The sequence below is a fragment of the Vespa velutina genome, chromosome 4, assembly GCF_912470025.1.
Source record: "Vespa velutina chromosome 4, iVesVel2.1, whole genome shotgun sequence".
In the NCBI taxonomy this organism is placed as follows: domain Eukaryota; kingdom Metazoa; phylum Arthropoda; class Insecta; order Hymenoptera; family Vespidae; genus Vespa; species Vespa velutina.
This window is the reverse complement of record NC_062191.1, coordinates 1214216-1241715: the sequence shown is the minus strand read 5'-3', so window position 1 is coordinate 1241715 and position 27500 is coordinate 1214216. Positions and strand designations below refer to the sequence as shown.

At 29.1% G+C, this 27500-nt stretch overlaps 2 protein-coding genes across 9 annotated transcripts in view; both read left to right on the top strand.

Annotated features, from left to right (window-relative positions):
- LOC124948387 (hemicentin-2) overlaps window positions 1–9998 on the top strand; it is a 27303-nt gene extending 17305 nt beyond the window's left edge. For 6 of the 7 annotated variants that reach the window (XM_047491929.1, XM_047491928.1, XM_047491926.1 and 3 more), the window contains 14 exons: window positions 766–927; window positions 1103–1287; window positions 1629–1631; window positions 2125–2275; window positions 2498–2609; window positions 4931–5109; window positions 5320–5664; window positions 5803–6069; window positions 6536–6892; window positions 7123–7383; window positions 7888–8145; window positions 8464–8604; window positions 9237–9358; window positions 9563–9998. In XM_047491929.1, coding sequence (XP_047347885.1) covers window positions 766–927; window positions 1103–1287; window positions 1629–1631; window positions 2125–2275; window positions 2498–2609; window positions 4931–5109; window positions 5320–5664; window positions 5803–6069; window positions 6536–6892; window positions 7123–7383; window positions 7888–8145; window positions 8464–8604; window positions 9237–9358; window positions 9563–9760 — 2741 coding nt within the window. In that variant the 3' untranslated portion in view covers window positions 9761–9998. The remainder of the gene's footprint in view (window positions 1–765; window positions 928–1102; window positions 1288–1628; window positions 1632–2124; window positions 2276–2497; window positions 2610–4930; window positions 5110–5319; window positions 5665–5802; window positions 6070–6535; window positions 6893–7122; window positions 7384–7887; window positions 8146–8463; window positions 8605–9236; window positions 9359–9562) is intronic. The other variant, XM_047491931.1, reaches the window with a different exon arrangement.
- Window positions 9999–12675: 2677 nt separating this feature from the next.
- LOC124948534 (carcinine transporter-like) overlaps window positions 12676–27500 on the top strand; it is a 27069-nt gene continuing 12244 nt past the window's right edge. The window contains exon 1 of one of the 2 annotated variants that reach the window (XM_047492270.1): window positions 12676–13115. The gene's annotated coding sequence lies outside the window, so the exon portion shown is untranslated. Of the gene's footprint in view, window positions 13116–21485; window positions 22143–27500 lie in introns of those variants that run through there. The other variant, XM_047492269.1, reaches the window with a different exon arrangement.

The window sequence follows — 27500 nt, the reverse complement described above, 5'->3', positions numbered from 1 at the left end:
ACGATTGAGAGGAGTTATAATAGTAATAATAATAATAATAATAATGATATTAAGTACAACGATAATAATAATAATAATAATAATAATAATAATAATAATAATAATAATAATAGTAATAACTGAAATCGTTGATAAAAAAAAAAAGAGATAGAGAGAGAGAGAGAGAGAGAGAAAAAAAGAGAGTGAGAGGGCTAAGATTCGAAGTACATGGATAGGATAGGTACTTACAAGAGTCGATAAGGACAGGCTAAGAGACTGCGGTAACGTATGATGAGAAAAGTTAGTGTTACGCGTCGTTCAAGAGAAGTTTCCCTCTCTCGAGCCAAAGCGTTATGGGGGTGCGGAGAAGTCGATTAGTTAGAAGACGACCTCGGCTCTTCGCGACTTAACGCGATTAACGTAACATGTACGAAGGAATTAACTGTACCTTAGGGTCGACCAAGAATATTCTCTTAATCCTGATTACGTTCGCGGAGTTTACTTTGTATCTATATCTGCATATGTGTCTACATATGTATATATATATATATATATACTTTCTACTTGTACATATATATACTTTCTATCTATACATATATATATATATATATATATATATATATATATATATATATATACATATGGAGAGAGTAGGTAAGTAGATATCCTATCAAAGAAAATGTGTCACGGTAGCGCGTGTTCATCGATAAGGGAAAGAGACTGAAGGTAACTATTACATACTATCAAAGTATGAGTACTAATCATTTTTATTAATTATGTTTTTAGCCGTAGCATCATCAACGATTGACGCCAATGGCATAGGCACCGGTAGAAGCTCATTGAAGATGCAAGTGACTCGTGAGGAGCTCGGCGATATTTTCACGTGCAAGGTCAACAGCGTTGCTCTTCTAGAACCCATCACTGACGACATTAAACTCGACATTCACGGTAAGTCTGTATATATTTGCTTTGTATGTACTCTTTTGTATGTGTGCGTGTGTGTGTGTGTGTTTTTTTTTGTATACGTATGCACCCTCGTTTTTTCTTCTTTCCATCTATTTTTATTTATATATTTTATATAATTCATTTCTTCATACGCACAATTTTATCATTATTTTCTTAGTGCGCCCATTAAAAATGGATTTGAGCGGAGTGGTCGGTCACGCTGTGCAAGGAACAAAAATATTATTACAATGTACCGTAAGTTCAGCTAGACCAGCTGCCAATGTGACTTGGTACAATGGATCGGAACCATTGACTATTAGTAACGAAAAATACGAACTATTTGAGACGAAAATATTTGAAAATGTAAGTGTCCGTATAAAATTCTTATTTTTTTTTTCTTTTTTCTCTTTTTTTTTTTTATTAGAATATCCAATTCTCCTTTTTACTCTCTTTTCAATTATTAATCTCTGTTTCTCGTTTATCGCTTGGCTGCTAATATTTCCAAGATAAAACAAAAAAAAAAAAAAAGAAAAAAAAAAGAAAAATAAGAAACTAAGGATAATAATAATTGTAACAATAGAAAGCAAAATAGATTATAATTATACACGATCTATTATTTCTAATTCAATAAATTAGAATTCCTAAAGGAGAAATATCTAATCGATCGTTTTTTTAACTGCTGCTGATCGTTATCCGATGAGAAGGGGGTGAGTTATGAGAGTAGTCGTCGGAGAGTGAAATATCGCAGAATTTCCATCCTTTAAACGTGAAATATTAATGTATTCATATTAAAAGAGAGATATGTACAAAAAAAAAAAAAAAAAAAAAAAAAAAAAAAAAAAAATAAATAAAAATAAAAATAAAAAATAAATCAAAAAAATAAATAAATCAAAAAAATAATAAAAAAAAAGGAAAAGAAGAAAAAATTCCCGACAAAAAAAAAAATATCGAAAGGATATTAAATGTCGATCTTCATTATATTTGGCGCGTTACTCCTATGTTATTTGAAGCACAATTCAAATTAACCGGGAAAGTATAAAGTACAATATACATATATATATATATATATATATATATATATGTATATTGTAGAATATAAAAAATACCTTCTCGCGTTTATATTTACAAAACGTACATACATAGCACATGTACGATTTGACCGGATTACATGACTTAAGCGCGGATTTATTTTGTTCGTAGAACGACAGTACGTCAAAAACTATAAGCTATCTTGCATTTACCGCATCGGCATACGAAAATGGGAAAACGTTTAGCTGTATCGCTGAAAATCCTGTTATACGTACCAAACGTCTAAAACCAATGAAGGAAGTAATCACGATCAAAGTATTATGTAAGTAAATATATATTTACGCGTGCAGTGTACGTACGGACAAAAAAAAAAAAAAAAAAAAGAAAGAAAGAAAGAAAGAAAGAAAAAAAAAAAAAGGAAAATAATTAATACCACGCATATATGCAATGCATTTACGTATATCGATCTGTATCGTGTTTAACGTTTATCCGTTTAAGTGGCGCCCATCGGACACTTAATATCAAATCTTGATCAATTTCGCAGATCCACCGATAATTAATATGAGACCGATCAACATAACCGTCAATGAAACGGATGATTTTATTATTTATTGCGATTACGAGGCTAATCCAATCACATTGACCAAAGTTACATGGTAAATTATTACTTTTTTGTTTAAATTTTACATAGATTAATAATAACACCATCGCCAAAACATAATTCTCCTTGTCGTCCTCGTCGTCACCATTACCATTACCATCATCATCATCATCATCATCATAATCATTATCATTATCATTATCATTGTCGTCGTCGTCGTCGTCGTCGTCGTCGTCCTCGCCATCGTCATCATCATAATCATCATAATCACAATGCTAGCTATAGTAGTCTACCCTTAGCTAACATATCTAGCTGATCTTTAGCATTACTAATGCACCTCTTTCGTCGGAAGCTAAAAAGAGGAATCCGTCCCAGGACATAATAAATTTCTCTAGCCTTTTCACATCCTTTCATCCTGTCTTTCTCCCTACCTATCACCCACTCACCATCCCTCCCCCTCTCCCTTTAACCCTCCTCCACCCCTTGTACCACTATCCCTGTACTATCTACTTTTCATTCTCTCGTCCTTTGTATCCGTTACTCCCTTCTATCTTCTGCTTTATTCTCAGTCTCTCTCTCTCTCTCTCTCTCTCTCTCTTACTCTTGTAATACATCATCCTCCTTCCTCTTCCCTTTACCCCACCAACACCCTATCCGCTACATAGCCTTCAATCCGATCTACTTCGTTCGCTTTACACTTCGAAACGATATCATCCTACGAACTAATTGGCACTTTGGGCTTTACGATTATATATATATGTATATATATATATATATATATATTTATATATATATGGAGTTCTTGGCGTCTTCGAAAATCAAAGATGATGGTGAGGGATGTAGAAATATGGAGCTATAGACGGAAAATAAAAATTATTATTATTATTATTATTATTATTATTATTATATTTTTTTTAATTATTCATTTATCTTCTTGTTTTTTTTTCCTCTCTATACGAAAAAAAAGTAATTTTTTCATCCCTCTCTTTCTCCCTTCTATCTTTCTTTTTTCTCTGTCTCTCTCTCTCTCTCTCTCTCTCTCTTTTCTTTTTCTTTTTTTTTTCTTTTTCTTTTCCCTGTTTTTTATTTTTTTTATTTTTTTTAATGATCGTTCCAAAACGTTTCGCAATCTTCGTTCGTTCGTACGTCAGTCCGTTCATTCGTGGTATCAATGATCCCTATCGATTCATCCATCTGCCAACGACGAGTTGACCTTAATTCAAAACCAGCCCTTCTCTTTTTTCTCTCTTTCCCTCTCCCTCTCTCTCTCTCTCTCACTCTCTTTCTCTCTCTTTCTCTCTTACTTTCACAAAGCTCCCTTTCAACGGTGGTAACAAGTAAATGGTAAAAATATTCATTAGTCCTTCTATACAATTCCGTAAAATGTGTAGGTAAAACGTAACTGGCTCTCTTTCGACGAAAGGAGGCCAGAAGAGCGATGTTTCTCATTTTCTCTCTCGTTCTCTCTTTCTTTCTCTCTCTCTCTCTCTCTCTCTCTCTGTCTTACTTTTTCTTTTCTTTATTTTCGTTCTTCTTAACCCTCCTCTTCCTCCCCCTCACCCCTTCGCAGGTACCCCTCTTCTATCCTCCCTCTCCTAACACCAACTTACCCACGCAAACACTACGATGTATTCATTTCTTTTAAAGGCCCGCTTCATTATCAAACAGTGAAGAGAGAGAGAGAGAGAGAGAGAGAGAGAGAGAGAGAGAGAGAGAGAGAGAGAGGGAAAGAGAAAAAAAGAGAAATGAAAAAAAGAAAACATATTTTTATATTCGTTGTTTATTCCCGACTTTTACTTCTTCGCGCTTTGCTTCGAAATCAAAGAATAAAGGAAAACGGGAGGGGGAGGGACGCGAGGTGTGAGTAAGAAAGTGAGAGAGAGAGAGAGAGAGAGGGAGAGAGAGAGAGAGAGAAAAGAAAGAAAGAAAAAAAGAATTGTAATTTGTTTGTAAAAGGGGCCAACGTAGTTTGTACAAAATTACAATAGCAAGTTCTTATCCTTTGAGGTATAGGATTCCAATTAAAAAAAAAAAAAAAAAAAAAAGAAAAAAAAAGGAAAAAAAAATAGAAAGAAAAGAAAAGGAAAAGGACAAAATAAAGGAGAGAGAGTGAGAGAGAGAGAGAGAGAGAGAGAGAGAGAGAGAGAGAGAGAAAATGAAAAAAAAGGGGGAAAGAAAGGGACGAGGGAAAAAGAAAAAATATCTAAAGGAACGTCTGAACGAAGTCTGACAAAAGATATCACGTTATTTGTTCGTAAAGCTGCGCGCAAAACAGCGGGAGGGTTGGTGGATGGGGAGGGGGGTGTGGAAACAAGAGGGAAGAATAATAAATGAATAATCACTTTTCTTTTGTTTACCTTACCTTTTTCTTACCAGGTTACAAGACGATCTAGAGTTAACATTGGACGAGGAACATTACGAAGGTGGTATCACGGTTAATACGGCATTAATCGTAAAGAATGCTACCGCTACCGATATGGGTTCCTATAAATGCATTTTAGAGAATAGCGTTGGCGCTACGAGCTCGAAGGAGAACGTAAATGTGTCCGTTTTATGTGAGTACAGAGATCTATACATACGTAATAGTTACATGTATACGCGTTTGACTACTATCATATATATATACATATATATAGTTACATAGATACAGATACGTGTAGTTGTACTTACGTAAGTATATATAAATACATGGATATGTGTGTGTATTTACGGTAACATAGAAAACAGAAAATTTAACGTCGTTCATTCTCATGCACTTTCTTTAGATAAACCTGTGGTCGAAGTGATATCGGATCCAGGGACCCCAGTGAACGAGGAAGAACGTTTGAACGTGTCGCTGAGTTGCACAGTACTATCTGGAAATCCAGAGATCCTAACGGCTGTACGTTGGTACTTGGATGGTGACCTTTTAAAAGAACTTCCAGATTGTACGATGAACTATACGATAACGTCAACGTTAACCGAAGAATCCTCGAGTATTTGCGACATTGACCCTAGCAAACTGTTATTGGAAGCTGTTGGACGTTCCTTTCATGGGGATTATTCTTGCGAGGGTAGAAACGAAGCTGGCTGGGGTCCCATGTCTCCGAGTACATCGGTCACGATTTATTGTACGTTTTTATTTTATTTTCTTTCTCTCCGTCTCTCTCTCTCTCTCTCTCTCTCTCTCTTTATTTCTTTCTCAAATCGATTCTGAATAAGATCAAACACCGATACATGTACATATATACTTATAAAAAATCCAATAGATAAACCTGGTCCAGCTACAATATCTTACGAACCGAAAGAAGTTGTGAAAGGACAACGACTAACTATTGCCTGTTCTGTCCTTGATCCTGGACGACCAATAATAAATAGTTTCAAATGGTTTCGCGATTTGTACAGGCTAACCGATCAAACCAATTCTTTACTCGATATCGAATCGGCCGACGTTAAGGTTGCCGCTAATTTTACGTGCATGGCTTCCAACGATGCCGGTGATGGATATCCTGCTACGACGTCGATTGATGTGTCAGGTAATTTTTTATAATTAATTAATCCGTTCGAACAATATAAAATGTTTCATTTGTATTATTTAAAAAGATATCACGTTATAAACATAACGAACAAATGCTTTAATCATGATAGTCGAATAATAATTTAAACGTATAATATTTTTCTAAAAAAAAAAAAATGATAAAATCAAAAAAGTAAAATCGTTAACAATGATCTATATAAGTTATATATATGAATTCGTTTTTGAATTTTATAATCGATCGGTGGGAGTCTTATTTTTTTTTCTTTCTCTCTATTTTTTTTTTTTTTTTCTTTTTCTTTTTTTTTTTTTTTTAAGTCTCCTAATTCGTCTCGTTGAACGGATTAATACATAAAATGTATATAGCGTTAGAAAATTATATGGGATTTATTTAATTCGAATGAAATCAATTGTTTATTTTTCTCTTCTTTTTTTTTTTTTTTTTTTTTCTCCTTTTTTTCATTCAGTGGCACCTACGTTCATTCAAGCCCTAGAAAATTATCAAGGATTCGTTTACAATTCGATAAACGTTAGCCTTGTTTGTTGGATCGAGTGCGTTCCAGATTGTAATGTATCTTGGTATAGAAACGATCAATTGATCGATTTCGATACGACCAATCGTTATTATTTAACGAACAGTTATATGCCGTTGGATTATGAGAAGAATTATTTTGCAAGTATACAATCTAATTTAACATGGAACTTGACTGCATTGGCAAATGGCCGTCTCGATCATATCGACGATGACGCCAAATTCACTTGTAAAAGCAGTGACAATGGTATTGGAAAACCCATAGAAAGTACCACGCAATTTCACGTAGAATGTAAGTGTGTGTATTTTTCATTCTTTTCCTTTTCTTTTTTTTTTTTTTTTTATTTATTTATTTATTTATGTATTTATTTAATTTATTTTTCCTTTTTATTTCAATCGTACACATTCGTAAATTTTAATCGTCTCGACTAATACAACGTCGTTAATTTCTTTTTATTATTTTTTTTTTTTTTTTTTTTTTTTTTTTTTTTTTTTTTCCTTAATTATTTAATTATCGTTTAGTCCCACCGGAGAACATGACGATCTCGAAGAAGATAATAAACGTGACGGTGGACACTATACCGGAAACTGTCAGTTGCGACGCAAAGGCTTATCCAAACGCGACCTTCAGATGGTTCCGCGAGGGTTCGAACGATACTATAATAAAAGGACAAATACTCGATTTAAATACACCTATACCAAGGCGTAGCAATGGGACTTATTATTGCGAGGCATCGAATCATCATGGGAAACAAAATATTTCGCTTGTGGTGAACGTGCAATGTACTTATTTTATATCATATATATATGTATATATATATATATATATTTTTTTTTTTTTAACTGTATATTTATATTTATATTTGATATTTATATTTTATTTTATCTCTCAATCCTTTCCCATTCCTTTTTTCCTTTTCTTTTAATTTTACTTTATTCCCCTCTTTTGTTCTTTTTTCTTTTTCGTTTTTTATTTTTATCCCTCTATTTTACCTCCCGATCCTTCCCTATTCCTATTTCCTTTTCTTATGACTTTATTTCATACCCTTCTCTTTTTTTTATTTTTATCTGTATTTTTATTTTCCTTTTACGTTTGCGTTGCTCTTCTTTCTTGTTTTTCCCTTTTTGTTTTTGTTTTTTCGTTTTTCTTTTTTTTTCTATTTCTTTTTTTTTTTTTTTTTTTTTTTTTTTTTTCTTTTTTCTACAATGTCGCTCGATGCTTTTCGTTGGAATATTTCGTTCGAAGCTCGTTACAAAAATTTCTCCTTCATACTTTTTTGCATGCAGTTAAGCCTGACTGTCACATACAGCGGGAACGATTGAAGGATCAGGATTACATCAGCTGTTCGGCAATTGGAAATCCAGAAGAAATCAATTTTATCTGGTCCGTAGAAAATGACAACGAAACGATAGAGCCAGATTTCAAGATAGAGGACGGGATAAGCTATGTACTTTTAGATACTTCAATCACGAAATTTCGAACGTACGTGTGCATTGCCAACAATTCAATCGGCCAATCTACCGCATGCGAGTTGGATATAACCGGTGAGAGAGATTTTTTTGATTTCTTTTTTTCTTTTTTTTTTTTTTTTTCTCTTTGTTTATTTTATTTCCAAATAGAAATTCATTGTACATATATTAAACGAATGGATTATCTCCTATGTTATATTCCTATCTTTCTATATTTTTTTTTTTCTTTTTTTCTTTCTTTTTTTTTTTTTTTTTTTTTTTTTTTGGACGAATTCGTAATAATTAAAAGAAAAAGAAAATTGCACATTCGTTTCCGCGTTGTTGTTTTTTTCTCTTTGTTTGTTTTTCTTCTTTTTTTTCTCTACCTTTTTTTTTCTATTTCTTTATTTACAGGAGATGTACCCTGGTGGTATCGTATGGACGGTAACCTGTTACTGATTGCAATAATCGTATCGATTATTATAATACTTGCGATAATTATCGTCTGTGTAGTTATATTAATAATTTGCAGACGTAAAAGGAAGCAAATCAAATGTAAGTCTATATATATATATATATATATACATATGCTGATTAATTATGACGTTGGATAAAAGTCGAAAAATTAGAAGAAGGAACAAAATTTATTGACACGATTCATTTCATATCGTTTTGGTCGTTTAAAATTTTTAATTACAAATTTTTTCCTTACAAAATAAAAATATTTATTGTTATAATAACAATCCAATCGATATTGAAATATTTAATAAAAAAAAATTATTTATTTTTATGCGATACTCGTAAGAATTTCTAATTAAATAAAAAGCATTGTCATAAAAGTAAGTAAATAAGTTTTTCGAAAATTATTTTTTTTTTTTTTTTTTATTTTTCTTTTCTTTTATTTTTTCTTTTTTTTTTTTTTTTTTTTTTTTTTTTTTTTTTTTTTTTTTTGTTTTTTTTTTTTCTTACATAGGTAATCAACGATAAAAAAATTTTTTAACTTTTTTTTATTACAAAGAAAGATCAAACATTTAAATAATATCTATCTCAATTTGAATGATTATACTAACGTACAAGCAACACATATATATAAGTTAATTCAATGTAGTAATTAATGGCACACATTTGTATCCATACGTGAAATTTAAACAATATTAAATAAAATCGATATTTTCGAATATTTTCAGACTCAAATGAAAATGGTAACAATAATCAGGCAAATAATATGACGGAAACAATGGCGGACGGTACAACAAAAACGTTTTACGAAAATTTACCGTTTCATGGTATTCAAGCGCCGCCTAATAAGGTATTGGTCCAATTTCTCATAAATATATCTATATACATATATTTATATATACACGTATACCGGTTGTTCAATAAGTATGGTAAAGTCTAAAAAGTATATAAAGAAAGTTTATAAAAATTCGATCCTATACTTTTTGAACATCCTGTATATATTTTATTCTATTTTGGGATACGTGTCACGTGTAACGTTCCATATTGCATATAGGCGTTCAGTCCGGGATTTTCTGATTTGGATTATGCCGATGTAGATTATCGTTCATACGGGCCTATCAATTATAAAGCTGCCAGTATCGCGCTGTTTCAAAAGCAACAGGCTATACAGAGACAACAACAACAAAATCAACAAGAAGAAAGAAGACCACAAATGTACGGTATATCGGATGATAACGAGGAACTACTTTAATAATCGTTTATATACAGCGATCATCGTTTAATAACAAACAAACAAACAAACAAACAAACAAACAAGCGAACAAAAAAAAAAAAAAAAAAATTACGCGAGACCAAAGTTAATCCAAGACTTATCATTGAATCTAATTAACGAAGATTATATAAGAACGTATTTATTTTTTTCTATGCCCCCTATGGAAACGAAGAAGTAGAAGAAGGAGAAAAAAAAATGAAAAAAGAGAAAAGAAAAGGGGAAGAAAAAGAAAAGAAAAGGAAAAAAAAAAAAAAATTGGAATGGCGTGTGCGTGTGTGTGTCTATCTGTCTGTCTTATTTATTTATTTATAACATTAATCAAAATCGATCGATTAATAATATCTCATTAAACGCGGCATTTAAATATGTTTGAGAGTAGTACATGAATATATATATATATATATATATATATATATATATATATTTATTTATATATACGAGGATATTATTATCTCGTCACGACTGTTGTTAAAAAAAAGAAAAAAAAAAAAAAAAAACAAAAAAAAACAGAAAATGCAAGTAACATATGTAACATATACTGCGATTAACATCACATGCAAAATAATTATATTTATTTTGTTTTGTTTCTACATATTTTTTTTTTCTTTTTATCCTTTTTTTCTTTTTCTCCTCTCTCCTCAAATTTATTACAATTCAAAATCTCTCTTTCTTTTTCTCCCTCCCTCTCTCTTTCTCTCTCTCTCTCTCTCTCTCTCTCTCTGTCTTTCTCTCTCTATGGTTAGTATCGATTGACGTCAAAATTCATAACCATTTTCATAGAATTAATCAATGGCAGAGTCGACGTACTTAGCAATATGGGTAGCAATAATCGTAAACATAATGTATCGCAGATTTGGTATCTCGTCGAGAAAACAATGTTAACTTGTATGCCAATGTTCTTAATATAATAATATATATATATATATTATTTATTTGTTAAAAAAAAAAAAAAAAAAGAGGAAAAAAAAAAGAAAAAAAAAGAATTTTCACGTTGTCTTCGAACATATCCATTTTACAACAATTTTTCATCTAATTTGAGAGGAGATCAATGTTTTCTTTTCTTTTTATTTTTTTTTAATTTATATTAAGTATACGTGTATATATAAAAAAAAAACATATATATATATATATACATTTTTTTTTAATACATAATTATACGTACAAGGGTGGTAAAAAAATTCTTAAACGTACTCAAAAGATCATTAATAATTTTAAAAGTCGATTACTCTTTCTCTCTCTCTCTCTCTCTCTTTCTTTTTAAATTTTTAAACTTTTCAAGGCTAACTTTTATATTCTTTTTTCTTTTTTTTTCAAATTGTAAAATTGTAAGTCTAAAAAGGCTTCGGAAAAGAAAACGAAATAAAGAAAGAAAGAAAGGAAGTTTAAGAACTTTACTCCGCAAAAAATTATCGTTCATTCGAGTTTCATAATATTTTCATTAATGGTTAATGGTAAAAAAAAAAAAAAAAAAAGAAAGAGAAAAAGAAAAAAGAAGGATAGAAAAAAGATCCAAAAAGAAAGAAAGAAAAAGGACGAAAGAGGGAGGAAAAAGAAACTTAATTACCATTTGAATTTATCAAAATTTCATCTTCGATTTGAAATTTAAATATTTAAATTACATACATTTATATATATATATATATATATAAGCGTATGATTATATATATACATACATATATATATATATATATATATATATATATATATATATACATACGTACACGTGCATTTTCGCGTTAGCCTATATCCTCGATAAATACGTGTCCACGTAGAACATGAAGAAGACAGCGAGCTTACATTAAATATTAAGCTTGCGCGAGTTAATTGATCAGAGCAAGCCAATTAGTTTCATTATGTTACCTCCATCTTCGCGAGTTTCGCACAATGGACGGCTCGGACAATATCGGGGACAGTGGGCCTACATGCGACTATTACTATAGACCCTCTTTATCGCATCGAGACTAGAAAAAAAAAAAAGAAAAGAAAAGAAAAAAAAAAAAAAAAAAAAAAAGAAAAAGAAAAAAAACCATTTTTATAAAACAAAAGGAAGAAGAGGAAGGAAGAGGAGAAAGAAAGTATTTTATAACTTTTGCATTATTAATTCTTTTCTTCTTTTTATTCTTCTTTTTTCTTTTTTTTTTTTTGCTTTTTTTTTTTTTCTTTTTTTTCTTGTTCTTTATTCTTTTTTTTTTTTCTTTTTCTTTTTTTTCTTGTTCTTTATTTTTTTCTTTTCCGTTTTAAACTAACGCATCGAACATTTTCAAACGAATTATTATCATTTCGTCATTCTGTAGTTATGAGATTATCAGACCCACCGCCTCCATTTCTATTACATTTTGCAATAACATGAGGGATCTATCTAAGCTGCTTTTATTTTCTGTAAAATCATTTACAATTCTTTTCTTTTTTCTTTCTTTCTTTCTTTTCTTTTTTTTCTTTTCTTTCTTTTTTCCTTTTTTTCTTATCGTCTCGTTTACATCTTATACGCGTATACGATTGTTATTAATCCATTTGAAATTTTAACGATTACATTTATTTATGATTAATCTCATTTGATCTGATCTTTTTTCTTCTTTCCTTTCTCTCTTTTTTTTTTTTTTTGTTTGTTTTTCTTTATTTTCATTTTGCGTCATTACAATCGAAATATTAACGTTATGAAATTTTTCTTCGGCAAATCATCGTTTAACAAATTTTCTTTCTTATCCTATTTTCTTCAATTTTAATTATCATTCGCGTAATTTTTATGGGGATTTTTTTTTTTTTTTTTTTTGTTTAAATTACAACATTTATCTTTTTTTCTTTTTCCCTCGCTCTTTTTTCCTCGTTTCTTTTTCTATTGATTTATATGAAGTTAGAACAAAAAAAAAGAAAAAAAAAAGAAAAAAAGAACAAAAAAATTACGAAACTCGTCATCGTGATCGTCGTCGTCGTCGTCATAATTATGGTCGTTATCATTCGCGAATATGTCTTGTCGAAAGAAAAAAAGAAAGAAAAAGAAAAAAAAAAAAAAAAGACAAGAAAAGAGAAGAAAAAACAAAAAAATAAGCGAAAGAAATTCCATCATATAAAATTAAAAGCGTATCTATTCGTTATAAAATAATAGAGAGAGGATGGCAGACATTGTTGTCCTACTAACGGTGTTCCGATTAAATGCAGGGTCTATCTAAAATATGTCCTATATAGTTCGTATAACTTTTGTTATCGCGGCATGACCGCGACGATGTAGTTTAGTGCAAGGTTAGCCGACGATGAGTGAAGTGGCAATTGTTTCTGCTGCTTGGATTCCTTGACAGCAGTAAGAAGGAAGATTACACGAGGATTTAAAAAAATAAACGTAAGTCTATGTAACATTTTATTTTCCTTTCTTTTTTTTTTTTTTTCTTTTTTTCCTGATCTCCTATTACGAATTTTTCATTGACGTAAAAAAAAAAAAAGAAAAAGAAAAAAAATAAATAATAAAAAAAGAAAGGAAAAAAAAAAAAGGAATAAATAAATAAATCAAATTGCAATCGCCCAACGATTGAAAAATGACCAATCATTAATTTTATACTTTCAACGTAGAAAGATATTAATATCATTTATTTCGATACTATATAACGTTAATTCATTTATATGTAAAATATTGAAAATTTTCAATATAAAAGGAGAGCTATTTGTAATATACAGAGTTATATATATATATATATATATATGTATATGTATATATATATATATATATATATGTATAGAGTTATTTGTTCCGTTATAAAACATTTTCGAAATTTTTCAACAGGAAACAAAAAAAAAAAGAAAAAGAAGAAAGACAAAAAAAGAAAAAAAGAAACAAGTAACTGCACGGCGTTATTTATTTAAACGTGAAATATAAAAAATATTAGAAAGAAAAAGAAAAAAAGAAAAATACTACGGAGAGAGTGATTTATTTAAATGTGAAATATTAAAAATTGTCGAATAAAATGGAACATAATATTGCGTTATTTATTTGTATATGAAGTATTAAAAATTTTCAATTGGGAAAATAAATATATAGAGTTATTTATTTAAATATAAAGTGTCGAACCTTTTTATTAAAAAAAATACTTGTTGCTGTTTAAACGTTATAGAGCTAAGAATTACAATATTATTAATTTATCTTTAGTGTCATCACATAATTATGTCGAACAACGCTATAATTTCGTTGGTGATTGCAAAAGAAAGAGGAAAAAACAAGAAAACAAAAAAAAAAAAAAAGAAGAAGAAAAAAATGAAAAAAAAAGCATATTTTCTACAATAAATCATTGAAATTATTTTAATGCGTGTAAGGTAATTAAAAAAAAAAAAAAAAAAAAAAAAAAAAAAAAAAATAAAAGAAAAACTAAACAATCGTCGATTCTGTTAATATTACAAATTTTTATATTTAACGGTGCCACGTTGTAAAATAAATTTCTTTTCCTTTTTATCTACTCAATTAAATATTTTCAAAATCAATCATGTTTTCGATCGTACGATTAAAATTATATTTACACACGTTTCTCGTTCGTATTAAACATTACACTTGTTCTTTTAACATTCATATAATTTAATCTTAATAACTGCGTTAATATAACATTTCTCCTTAATTAATGTAATTGTAAGAAAGTGGACGAGCATAATGAATAAAAATAAAATAAAAATAAAAAATAAAACGGAAGATTTGCCATTTTAGTAACTTTTTAATTACGGAATGATTATTAAAGGAAAAAAAAAAAAAAAAAAAAGATGGGGGAAAAGAAAGGGAAAAAATTTTTGTTAATCGAACACATGAACGACCTTGTCAATGTGAAATAACGAGGAGTCGGTAAAGAAGTTCTCTGTAATCGTGAATGTAGATGTCTGCAATCTATCAGATAGTTACGCGCGTTTGCACAATAAATACGATTGAAAAAAAAAAAAAAAAAAAAAAAAAAAAAAAAAATTAAAGAAAAAGGACACGAAGAAGAAAAAGAAAAAAAAAACAGAGAAAGAAAGATAAAATTAAATGACTCGTCAAAAATTTTCCGATATATTTTACGAAACATTCTACTTATATTGTCAAAATGATATACGTACAAAAAACAATAAATATATTCGCAATATGGACCTTCATTTCCGTTATCACATTATAATAACATATTTGAGTAGAAATGCACAATATATAATTGCACAATATCTAATTGCACAATATGTAATAACTCGTTTATATCCATTTACATTACTTGTCCGTCACGAGTACATAGCAAAAACATGTGAACTTTATTTATTACCATACCTGTTTCTAAGTAATAACAAAAATTAAATATCATTCGATATTTTTACTTGCAACGAACCATAAATATAAATAAGAAATTTTATATAGCAAATATATATATATATATATAATTTATTATTTTTTTTATCTCCAATATGTATAAATCGATGAAATCGAAGGAAAAAGAAAAAAGAGAATAACAAAGAAGAAAAACAAAATATCTTAATACATTGATGAACAATATTTAATTTAATATAACCAAATTTCATGGAAATTTTTTTATTTATTTTCATTCGAAACATAAAAACGATTAAATGTCTGAAATAATATTTGATGATAAAAGTAATTAAAAGTATGACTTTTCGTTCGGGAATAATATTATTTGACTATCGAAGAATGATAAATTTCCACTTACAGTGGAAAGATGAATACGATTAAATATCTTTTAAGTAATATTCGTGACGTTTTCGAGATATTTATATACACGTTTACATATAAGTTTGTGTACCTATGTATATGTGTGTGTGTGTGTGTATGTGTGTGCGTGTGTGTGTAAAAAAACCATGTGTAATCACGTATTTAGTCAAGTAAAACGCGAGACATTATGTCGGGCGATATTTATAACTGAAAAAAAAAAAAAAAAAAAAAAAAGAAAACGCTCTAGAAAAATCGTGCAACTACTTACGAACGTTTAAAGACAAGTTAAGTTTGACGAGTCATTCTTTCCCGGTTGAAATAATAATCGGTAGGAACAGAAACAAAAGTGATCTTTTAAGGAAAAGGAAAAAGGGAAAAAGTGAAAAAGAAAAAAAGAAGAGATAGAGGAAAAGAAAATAATATTCACGTCGTCGCGAATGATTTTATTTCAGATTAAGAAAGAAAAAAAAAAAAAAGAAAAGGAAACAAAAAATATATATATATATATATATATATTATTTTTTTATTAAATGTCTATTCAAATACAAAAAAAGAAAAATCAATGAAAGAGAGAGAGAGAGAGAGAAAGAAATTTGTATTCTATATATCATTCCGAGTTAGAAAATAAATATTTCCTGTTGTATTAACGAACACGAGAAACAGGATCGTTGACTTTAATATAATGAATGTGAATACCACGATGAGTTTGATATCTTTGACCATCTGACGAGCTATACATCGAGAAGAGAAGATTATATATACTGAATAGAGGGGGACTTCCAACAGAAGGTAACTGGAAAAACCAGTCGAATTCATTGAAAAAAGAAAGAAAGAAAGAGAGAAAGGGAGAGAGAGAGAGAGAGAGAGAGGGTGGGGCGGAGGAAGAAGAGACAGTCTAATTTCAATAGATTTTAAAGATCTTCTTTCTTTCAATTAACTGTATTATTATTGGAGATAATATAAAATTTTAATAACATAAGAATAATAAAAAGGATAATATATTTAGAATATTGATTTTTTATGAAATAAAAATAAATCTCTCTTTCTCTCTCTCTCTCTCTCTGTATGTGTGTGTGTGTCCGTGTTCGTAATTTTTTAACGAATCTGTTTTAGTCCTGTCAGCTCGTATGATCGATCGAAAATATGAATAAGGTCTCTATGACTTTTATAGTGTCAAAGGGAGAGATAGAGAAAAAGAGAAAGAGAAAAAGAAAGAGAGAGACAGAGAGAGAGAGAGAGAGAGAGAGAGAGAGAGTGAGAGAGTGAAGAAATGGTCACGAGAAGTAATCAATAATAACACGATGCGATATCCAACACGTCCATTATAATTTATGGTATCAATAAAAGAACTATAACTCAATACACTGTTAATAGCTTTGACGTTTTTCATAAGAGTTTAACACTTGTCAATATGTAACATGATCCTCCTCACTTAACCCCACATCGCATACCCCATCAAATCATTCTCCTTTGGATTATTCCACGAATAGAAAAACAAAAAGAAAAAAAAAAAAAAAGAAACAAAAAACTCATGCATGCATATTACATTATGTTATATCAAAAAAATTTCGTCGAGAATCGCGTACAAGGTGAAACATATTTTCTTAATTCATTAAAAATTAATTTATCGATGAATTTTATTATTTTTTTCTTGTTTATTTTCTCTCTCTCTCTCTCTCTCTCTCTCTCTCTCTATCTCTATCTCTCTCTCTCTCTCTCTCTCTCTTTCTCGCTCGCTCTCTTTATTTTCTTATTTAATCGTTTCAATTTAAACGAATCAATTTTTTAAATATATTTTATTTCAAATATATATATATATATAAATATATATATTTTATTTCAAATATATATATATATATATATATATTTTATTTCAAATATATATATATATATATATATATATGCAGTGGTGATAACAGCAAAATTGAACACAGTTAATACATTTTTAAAAACGTATTAATACATTTCAATGTTAATAATAATACACCCATTATCGTACGGATAATTAAATGTTATATGGAATTAATTAATTTTATTATTATGTAAAGTTGTAATGTTTGTTAAGATCATTAATCAATGGGTTACATTTATGTCTTTTATGACGTTCATTGTTACAATATATGATAAAATGACATAGTGATTATTTTTAAAATGGAATTTTTAATCAATGATTAAAATGTTTTCTATCGAGATCGTTTTCTTTCAGATGAAAAAAGAAAAAAAAAAAGAAAAAATGAAAGAACCATATTTATTATCAGTCCCATTAAGGAACGAAATTAAGAATCATAAATATTTCCATAGGATCACATTTTGAGACATTTTGTAGATTTAGTAATAACTAAGGGCCTTTAAAAATGTTAATACGGTACTGTATCTACCTATATATATATATATGTAGATTTGTATCATAGCTACGAGATTAAAAATCTAAACACACGAAAACATGAATTTCTAATCGTCAAACTTATAATTCATACGTCTAGAGCAGCGATAAAATTGAAAAAAAAAGGAAAAAAAAAAAGAAAAAGAAATAGGTAAAATAAATAAAAAAGAAAGAAAAAAAAAAAAAAAAAAAAAAAAAAAAAAAAAAATAGAAAGAAATCAACTTCCAATCTTCCAATCGCAAGTCACGCTCGATCGAACGAGTTATACATAAATACATATATATGCGCATACATGCATACGTACATACGTACGTTCGATAATCGATGCAAAGTGATTTATCGAAAAAAAGAAAAGAAAAAGAAAAAAAAAAAAGAACAAAGAAGAAAAAAAAAAAAAGAAACGAAAGATAGTACAATTTTCACGGCCTTCGCCTAGTATGATTGTCGCGTTTGGTTAAAACATAGAAAAAACTTTGATGAAGAGGAAGGATGGAGAGGGGGAGGAAAAAAGAAAAAAAGAAGGGAAATAAAACAAAAGAAGAGAGGAAAAAGAAAAAAAGAAAAAGAAAAAACGTAATTCAATCGACACACTGGCCATACAAATCGCGTTTATGAGTTTTTAATCGCATCGACGATTATCGATAAGAATTTACTTTATCGTTTATATGGCCGATGATTATTAAATATATATATATGTATATATATATATATATATATATATGTGTGTATTCATTATCGATTTAAAATGTCCGAGATTTCTGTTCTGTTCTATTCTGTTTTTCTTTTCTTCTTTTTTTCTTTTTTCTTCATTCCTTTTTTCTTAGAACGATCGGTAATACCGATCATTCATTCGTTTCCCTTATCGATAAAAGGCGAAACTAGAAACTAAAAGTACTCAACCACTCGCGCGGACTTTATTACAGTTAGTCAAGCAAGAATTGTATGACGAATTATATAGATCGTTATCTAAAATGCTCGTTGTAAAATGAAGGTCACGGAAATGCACGCAATTTTTAGACTGTGTATGTATTACACATATATGAGTGTCTGTATCTACGTGTATATATACACATATCTATATAGATATATATGTATATATATATATATATATATATATATATTTGAATGTTTTAAAACATTTATTAGCGGACAGTCGACGATTTTACATACGTAAAATAAAAATTGCGAATTCTTTTTTAAGTTTCGGGACAAATATATTAATGAATAGAAATACGCTCAAGTATACATATAAGGGATTGGAATATTCAATGACTGGAAATCATTATCTTCTTTACTATTCTAAGAAAAAGTCCTTTCTGACCGTTGCCGTAGGATACTTGGAAAGTAAAACATTCCTAACTCAGCGAACCTACCAGGAAAGTCCGAGATCCGGACTACATCAGTACCTGTGTAGTATCTCTTTCGACGTAAACGAATCCGGTTACTCGGTATAAAATTTTTTATACGATTTATTAGGTCTTCTTTTTCCTTGTTTTTTTTTTTCTTTTCTTCTTTTTTCTTTTTTTTTATTTTTTGCTTTTTTTCTTTTTTCATTTCAATTCCAACATTAATCGTGATTTTTAATAAAATATTACTAGTCAGATGCTATTTATTTATTTATTTAAAATGAAAAATCTAAAGGTTTGAAATATCGTTGAAGAAATGGTTTAAAATTTTATTTAAAGTTGTATTCAAATTTATAGGAATGAAATATCATAGAAGACAATATATATATATATATCGGATGAAAATATTCAAATTGATGAAATAACAATGGTAATAAATAAAAAAATATATATATACTGTAAAAAATTCATACTATATTCGTAATAAAATCGCCAAATCGACATTGGAAAAATATATAAAAATTCTAAAATTGAAAATGATAACAAACGATATAATCCGTCCTTATATATATACATTTCTTTAGAACACAGGTACACATATAGATAAAATATTATCATTAATCTTAATTTCAATATTCCAATTGATATCATTAATTTGATATTTTATCATATATATATATATATATATATATATATATATATATATATATATATATATATATAATAATTATAAAAATTATAACGATCTACTTAATCACGACTCGTCACTCTACATAAATCTCTTGTTTATGTAGTAGTACACGTGTGGATTAAAAAAAAAAAAATAGAAGAAGAAGAAAGAAAATAACACCATTAATCTCAATTTCAATATTCTAATCGTATTTGCAATATACATATAAGATAATATTGTATTTTCGTTGAAATAAATACTGTAATAACTGCCGTACAATCTTTCCGCGTTCGCAAATGTTTTACCACGAAACCGATCATCTCGTCCGTCGAAATCTTACCCGTAAACCGATGCCGAGCATTCCCCAGTATTTTTCGCGGGAAGAAAAAGAAGAAAAAGAACAAAAAAAGAAGAAAAAGAAGAAGAAGAAGAAGAAGAAGAAGGAAAAAAAGAAAAAAAATAAAAGAAGATGAGGAAGAAGAGAGAAGGAAAAAGAAAAAGACGGAGAGAAGAAGAAGAAGAAGAAGTAGAAGAGAAGAGAAAAAAAAAAAGAAGAAAAAGAAGAAGCAGACGACCTGGGGAAAGAAAAAGAAAAAGAAGAAGAAGAGGAAGAAGAAGGGGAAGGGAAAGAAAAAGAAGAAGGAGAAGAAGGGGAAAGGGAAAGAAAAAGAAGAAGGGGAAAGAGAAGGGGAAGAAGGTCGTTTTTTTTAATCGTGAAGGCAATGACGTTTGGAGTAGCCATGTCTTCTTGGAGGAAGAGCCGACGCAACAGAAGAAAGAGGAAACCAAGTTGGAGAGGAAAAGGAACGAGTAGGATAGATAGAACGATATATAACGTGCATTGGAAAGAGAAAGAAAGAATGAAAAAAGGAAAGAGATATATATGTATATATAATGAGAGAGAGAGAGAGAGAGAGAGAGAGAGAGAGAGAGAGAGAGAGATAGACAAAGTATGACGAGATGAGACGAGAGTGAGCGTACAAAACTCATGAAATTTCCCGCGACGCGTTCTCCGCTGACGTCATCGTAGAAGAGGTGACGTTACAAAAGGCAAATAGAACAACGGACGTAGTTGAAAAAGTAGATAAATGATAGTTGACGATATGTAATGAGTAAATAGGTAAATAAGTAACTAAGCAAATAATTAAGTAAATAAGTAAGTATAGATAGAAAAGAGACGGAGCCATTAACTTCGGATATACTTGTTGCATGTATCTATAAAGGGATTGTGGTGGGGGAGGCAGATATCTAAGTATATACATACGTATGTATATATACGTATGTATATACCTTGAGCGGGTGTTAAAGTTATATATCACTGATGTGGTCCTGGGTGGGGAAATCCTGTACTGCCGCTAAGACTATAAAGCCCCACCAATGTCTCTTGGAAGAAACAGTCCGTCGTAACGTGCCCCTGACGATACACGGCTATGTAACGTCACCGAAAAAAGGCCAAATATTGAAAAAAAAAGAAAACAAACAAAAAAATAAAGAAAAAGAAATTTCTTTTAAATCATCGATAGATCGTGCGTGAGAGAGAGAGAGAGAGAGAGAGTACGCGCCGAAAAAACCAAAAAAAAAAAACAGGACTCCGTTCTTCCTGTTCTTCAATTTTTTTTTTTTTTTAATTCTCTCTCTTTCATCTTTTTTTTTTTTTTGTTTATTCTTTAACATTGATATACACGTGTACATTTGTATATATATATATATATATATATATATATATGTGTATATGTAATAAGGTTTTAAATCGTGACCGAGATTATATATCATTATAGATATACCATTCATAGATATTTGAAATCTATCCGGGAATTTATTGTTATTGTTGTTGTCGTCGTCGTTCTCGTTGCCGTTGTTTTTTTTTTCTTTTTTTTTTTTTTTTTTTTTTTTTTTTTTTCATTTAATATAACATTTCTTATCGTACCTTTTTTCAACAAATCGACGAACGTTCTGTGTCTCGAAAGAAGAAGAATACAAATTACGTTGAGTTTTCAATATATTAATATCTGTCAAGTGTTGACGTATCGAAGGAGGGATTATTATTCTCAACGTGGAAGATCATCATCATCGTTGTCGTCGTCGTCGTCGTCGTCGTCGTCGTTGTCGTTGTCATCGTCAGAAATCATTCTGAATAGTTCTTTACAGAAGATTTCATACCAACAACACGTGTTACGTTCGAAACAAAGATAACAGCAAGTGCATATAACGTCAACAGAAAGAAAGGAAGAAAGATATATAGATACATCCGTATCCATATACAATTACTTTGGTCCGAAGATAAATAAAAAGAAACAAAGAGGTAAAACATACTCCATTCTTTTTCTCTCATTTTTCAATTTTCTTTTCTCTTCTTTTCCATTTTTTTTTCTTCTCTTTTCTTTTTTTTTTTTCTTTTCTTGCTTTTTTTTTTTTTCTTTTTTTTTTTTTGCTTTTTCTCTTTTTCTCTTCTATTAAACTTCGACACCGCTATAACATTCTCGTCCGTCCTTGGTCCGGTTCTTAATCCCAGGTATATCTTTTCAAGGTCCCCTTGAACACTTACCTAAGGTAGTTTACTGATGTTACGCTATTGATTTGGTATGTCTAACACGGATATACATAATATTTTATCTAAGCAAATGTGAAATTAAAATATAATTGTATACGTTCTCACTGTACTCTTGCGTTACGTCCTGTTAAAGTACTTTATTTTCGAAAATGATCTTTTTTTTCTTCTTTTTCTTTTTCTTTTCCCATTTTTTTTTTTTTTTTTTTTTTTTTTTCATAAGAAAAAAAGTCACTCGTGGTAATATTTAAAAATACGTTCGATATTGATATTGTATAATTTGAAAGTGATTTAAACTTACTCGAACTCGTTTCCGTCTTCGATAATGACTAAAGAAGTAAGAAGAAAAAAAGAGAAAAAATAGAAAAAAAGAGAAAAAGAAAAGAAACAAACGCAAAGTTTTTAAATAGTATAATTAAAACATGACGTTTGAGATTTATCCATATAATTTAAAAGCGATACCTAAATTAATATAGAACGAAACATTTTCTTCGAAATGTAAATACATATGATAAATCATTACCTTGAAATCGATCTATTAATATTTTTTTTTTTTTTGCAAACATTTAAATATTACGCTCTCGGATATTGGATATATATTATATATAAGTGTTTACATATTTCTGATATAATACATATATATATATATATATATATATATATATATATATATATATATATATATATATATATATATATAGACGTGAGAGTGATCGATCAGATATTTAAATGTATTTAAATTAAAACGAGTTACACATACAAAATGTTTCCCACGATTATATAGAACCACGAAGTTATTACCTTGAAATTAAATTTCCTTCACTTTTTGTACAAGATACTTATCTATGTTATTTATTAAGATCACTTATCTATGTTTAATTGTTAGAACACGTGTGCCAATATCCATACATACATAATATAACATATAATGTTATAACATAACTTATAATGTAATATACATATATATTTATATATATAAATATATATATATTATTATTATTATTATTATTACAGTATAAGGATTGACGTAAGATACGTAAAGTGTTTAAAAAAAAAAGAGAAAAAAAAAAAAAAAAAAAAAAGAAAAATTGATAGCTTGAAAGAATAGATAAGAGTTAGAGAGATAAAGATAGAGAATTAAAATAATTTCAAGTATATGTATATCATTGGATTTCATTTAGATGCGATCAGCTGTTACGGACAATGTATATACGTACGTACGTACGTACGTACTAAATGTCTATTATTACTTATACGTACACGTATATACGTGCGCATGTGTATGTGTGTTTTGAATATGATTCATTTAATTCCTTATTTCCCTGGATACTGTTTTTCCTTTTCATATCTTTCCTTTTCTTTCTTTTTGTTTCTTTTTTCTTCCATTTTCCAAGTAATTTCTTTTACTCGATCAATGTTAAAACCGCAATGAAATATTATTTCTCCGAATCTATTTTTGCTCCTTCTTTTCTTTTTTCTCTTCTCTTTTCTTTTCTATCTCCTTTTTTTTCTTCTTTTTCTTTTTTTCTCTCTTTTTTTTCTTTTTTTTTTTTTTTTGTTGCTCTTTACTTTCAACGATACTTCCTATTTATACTTCGTATTTATTTTATTATTCCTACACTTCCTTATTTATTTTATTATTCGTATTTCCTTCTAATGTGTATCTAAACATTTGTATACATAAATACATACATACATACATACATACATATATACGTACATACATACAATACGTATGTTTCTATACGCCCTTTCACACACATACACACACACATATATATATATACACATATAAATATATACATGCAAGCATACACACACCAGGTTTGATTTGTAAATTCGTCGTAACAGTTACATTCGATTCAACTTCTAAATATACACACACACACACACACATATATATATATATATATCGAAGCTATATTAACATAAGATCAATGTATGTACATACGTACATACGTATATAAATATATACGTATATGTATGTAAATCATTGATCAGATCTATCGATATATTTCATACGTAGAAAAATTAATGATATAATGAATAACTATTGTTAATAAGTTTATTAATAATAAGTAGTTAAGAGTGTTCCTTTCAACGACGAGTTGTTACCTTGAAAATAATGTCGACCTTTCTTTCTTCTATTAACTAACTGTACGTCGTTCTACAATCTACACACGCACACATACATACACACGCGCGGGCGCGCACACACACACACACATACATACAAACAAACATACATACATATATACATTCATATTGTATTTCCGGAAAGCACGGGTTTTTTTTTTTTATTATTCTACCAAGCAACGCGAGTAGATTCTTTTTTGTTCCTTTTTTTTTTTTTCTTTTTGTTCTTTTTTTTCTTTTTTTTCCCCCGATCGCTATTATTTCGAGCAGAATTGATACGCTTCAATAAACGATTTTACGGATTACCCTGGGGCAGGATGGTGTAATGAGGAGGTAGAAGGAGGGAAGGGGAGGGGGAGGCTTTCTTCATCGGGAAGATTTATATTCAAATAACTATCTATCATGTAATCGTGTGTCGCGAAGTTAAAGAAAAGAATTAAGAAAGATGAAAAAATATTAAAAAAAGAAAAAAAAAAGAGAGAGAGAATAAGAGAAAGAGAAAAGAGATTGAGAGAGAGAGAGAGAGAGAGAGAGAGAGAGAGAAAAATGAAAGAACTCGATCGATCGAAGAATAAAATAAATATTGAATCTATTCGAAAAGTTTCTGTCAACTTGGCCTAAGATCGTTTGTACAAGGACAACGAGACGAATCATTTTATCGAAGAATAATTCAAAATGTTTCCATTGAGATTTGAAATAAGTTTGTCAATGTTAATGAAAAATTAATCGATCCTCCATTGAATATTTAATTAATAATATAGAAATGTATTGTTTTATCTTCTTCGTTACTCTTTTTTTCTAATTTACTTTGAAAATCGATAGAATTTATTTCTCTATTTGTTTTAATTAATTCATATTGATATGATTAATATTAATATTTTATTTCATATATATATATATATATATATATATATATATATATATTTATTAGATCAATAATAATTCTATTTTGATATTTTATATAATATTATACGTTTCCAAAAGAGTTTTATTAAAAACAAGTATAAAATTGTTATCTCGTCTTTGTTTTCTTCGGATAAAAATTTATTCATTTTTTTTCTTTTCTTTCTTTTTTTTTTTTTTTATCCGCGAAATGACGATGTAAAAAAATAAAACGTGCGACGTTAACTTAATCGTGAATAACACAAGAGCTGATAAAATTTAAAAGACATTCAATAGTCGTATATCTCTCGTTGGAGTAAATAATTAAAAGGAAAAAAAAAAAAAAAAAAAGAAAAAAAAAAATTCTTAACGCAAACCTCCTGCGACAAGTCCATAACGATTATGGTAAAATTCTTAAACTGTGATAATACATATCTCAAACAATATTATCGAAACTAAGTGGTATCTAATGATATTTTCCGCATTCCTTAATGAATTCCTGTGGGATTTGTAAATTGAATTCCAACCGTTAGGGGGACAAAGTTATTTTAATTATAGATCCCCGATAATTAAATACAAACGTATCTTTGGCGATTCGATCGATTTAATGAAAAACTAATGATAAGTTTTCTATAAGAATGATTTTGTAATGAAAAAAGAATGATACTTCTCGATTTGTCGTCTTTTGCATTGAAACGACGAAGATATGAAAGAAAATGCAAAGATAAGGAAGAATGGAAAATGAGAAAAAGATGATGGAATAAAATAGAAGGAAAAACGGGGAAAAAGAAAAGAAAAGAAAAGAAAAGAAAAGAAAAAAGTTCAGAGAGCAAACAGCGAAGAAAAGTGAACGGAAAGATCGAAGAAAGTAAGAATCAAGCTCGCCTGTTTCTTTTCCTTTTCTTTTTTTTTCCTTCTTTCTTCCTTCGCAATAACAACAACAACAACAACAACAACAACAACAACAACCATATGTTTTAATACGTCTTAACGAGTTAATTAAGAAATGAACGATCGACCGACTGTATCGAATTGTAAAAATGGATGGTTAAACGTCCCCTCCCCCCCCCCACCCACCCACCCACCCCCCACTACCACTCCCCTCCACGCGATATTTCATCGCATATAAAATTAATAGAAAAAAGAAGTACGATGGTATCGTACACTTATGTTGATTTAATAATATAACGATAATAAAGAGAGAGAGAGAGGAAAAAAGAAAAAGAAAATAAAGAAAAACACAAACAAGAGAAAAACTTACGATTTACATTCTGTTCATCTAGTATGATAGCATGAACGATAAATGTAAGAATAAAAAGGATTTGATTGGGCCGGAAAAAGAAAAAAAAAATTATTCAAGAGTAAGGAACGAAAACTAACGAAAAACTTTAAAGGTCAATTATACATAGACGGATAGATAGATAGATATTTTGATAGATATATAGATAGATAGATAGATAGATAGATAAACAGATAGATAAATATATAAATATAAACGTGTAATAGCAAAACGATGAATATCGTTGCGTAACGCAATCACATCGTGCTTCCTGTTTTTCCAAGTTTATTTTTTATCTATTTCACGCGCGATCTATAACGAAGCATGCCAATTAAGAATTGCCGTAATAAACACATGGATCGTGCTTTATGAAAAATTCATATCCCTCTCGACCACGGCCATAGGGAAACTTTACGAGACAGAGACAAAGAGAGAGAGAGATAGATAGATAGAGAGAGAGAGAGAGAGAGAGAGACGACATGTATCTCTTTGTCATCATTATCATCCCATGTACTCACATTTCGTCGCACACGAAAGGATAAAACTTATATATCGAGTTTGTCTCATTTACGATCGATATCTCGGTAACGAGAATGAGCTATAAAAAAAAAAAAAAAAAAACAAAAAAAAAAAAAATAAATAAATCAAAGAAACGAAAAGAAAAATTTATTAATCGCTACAGGCGACTATCACTTTTCTCTTTCTTTTTTTTTTTTTTTTGTTTCGTTTTATTTCATTCTATTTTATCTTCCCCTTTTTTACCCTTTTCAATTCTTTTTCTTATTTTTTTTTTCTCATCGATATAATTCGTGTCA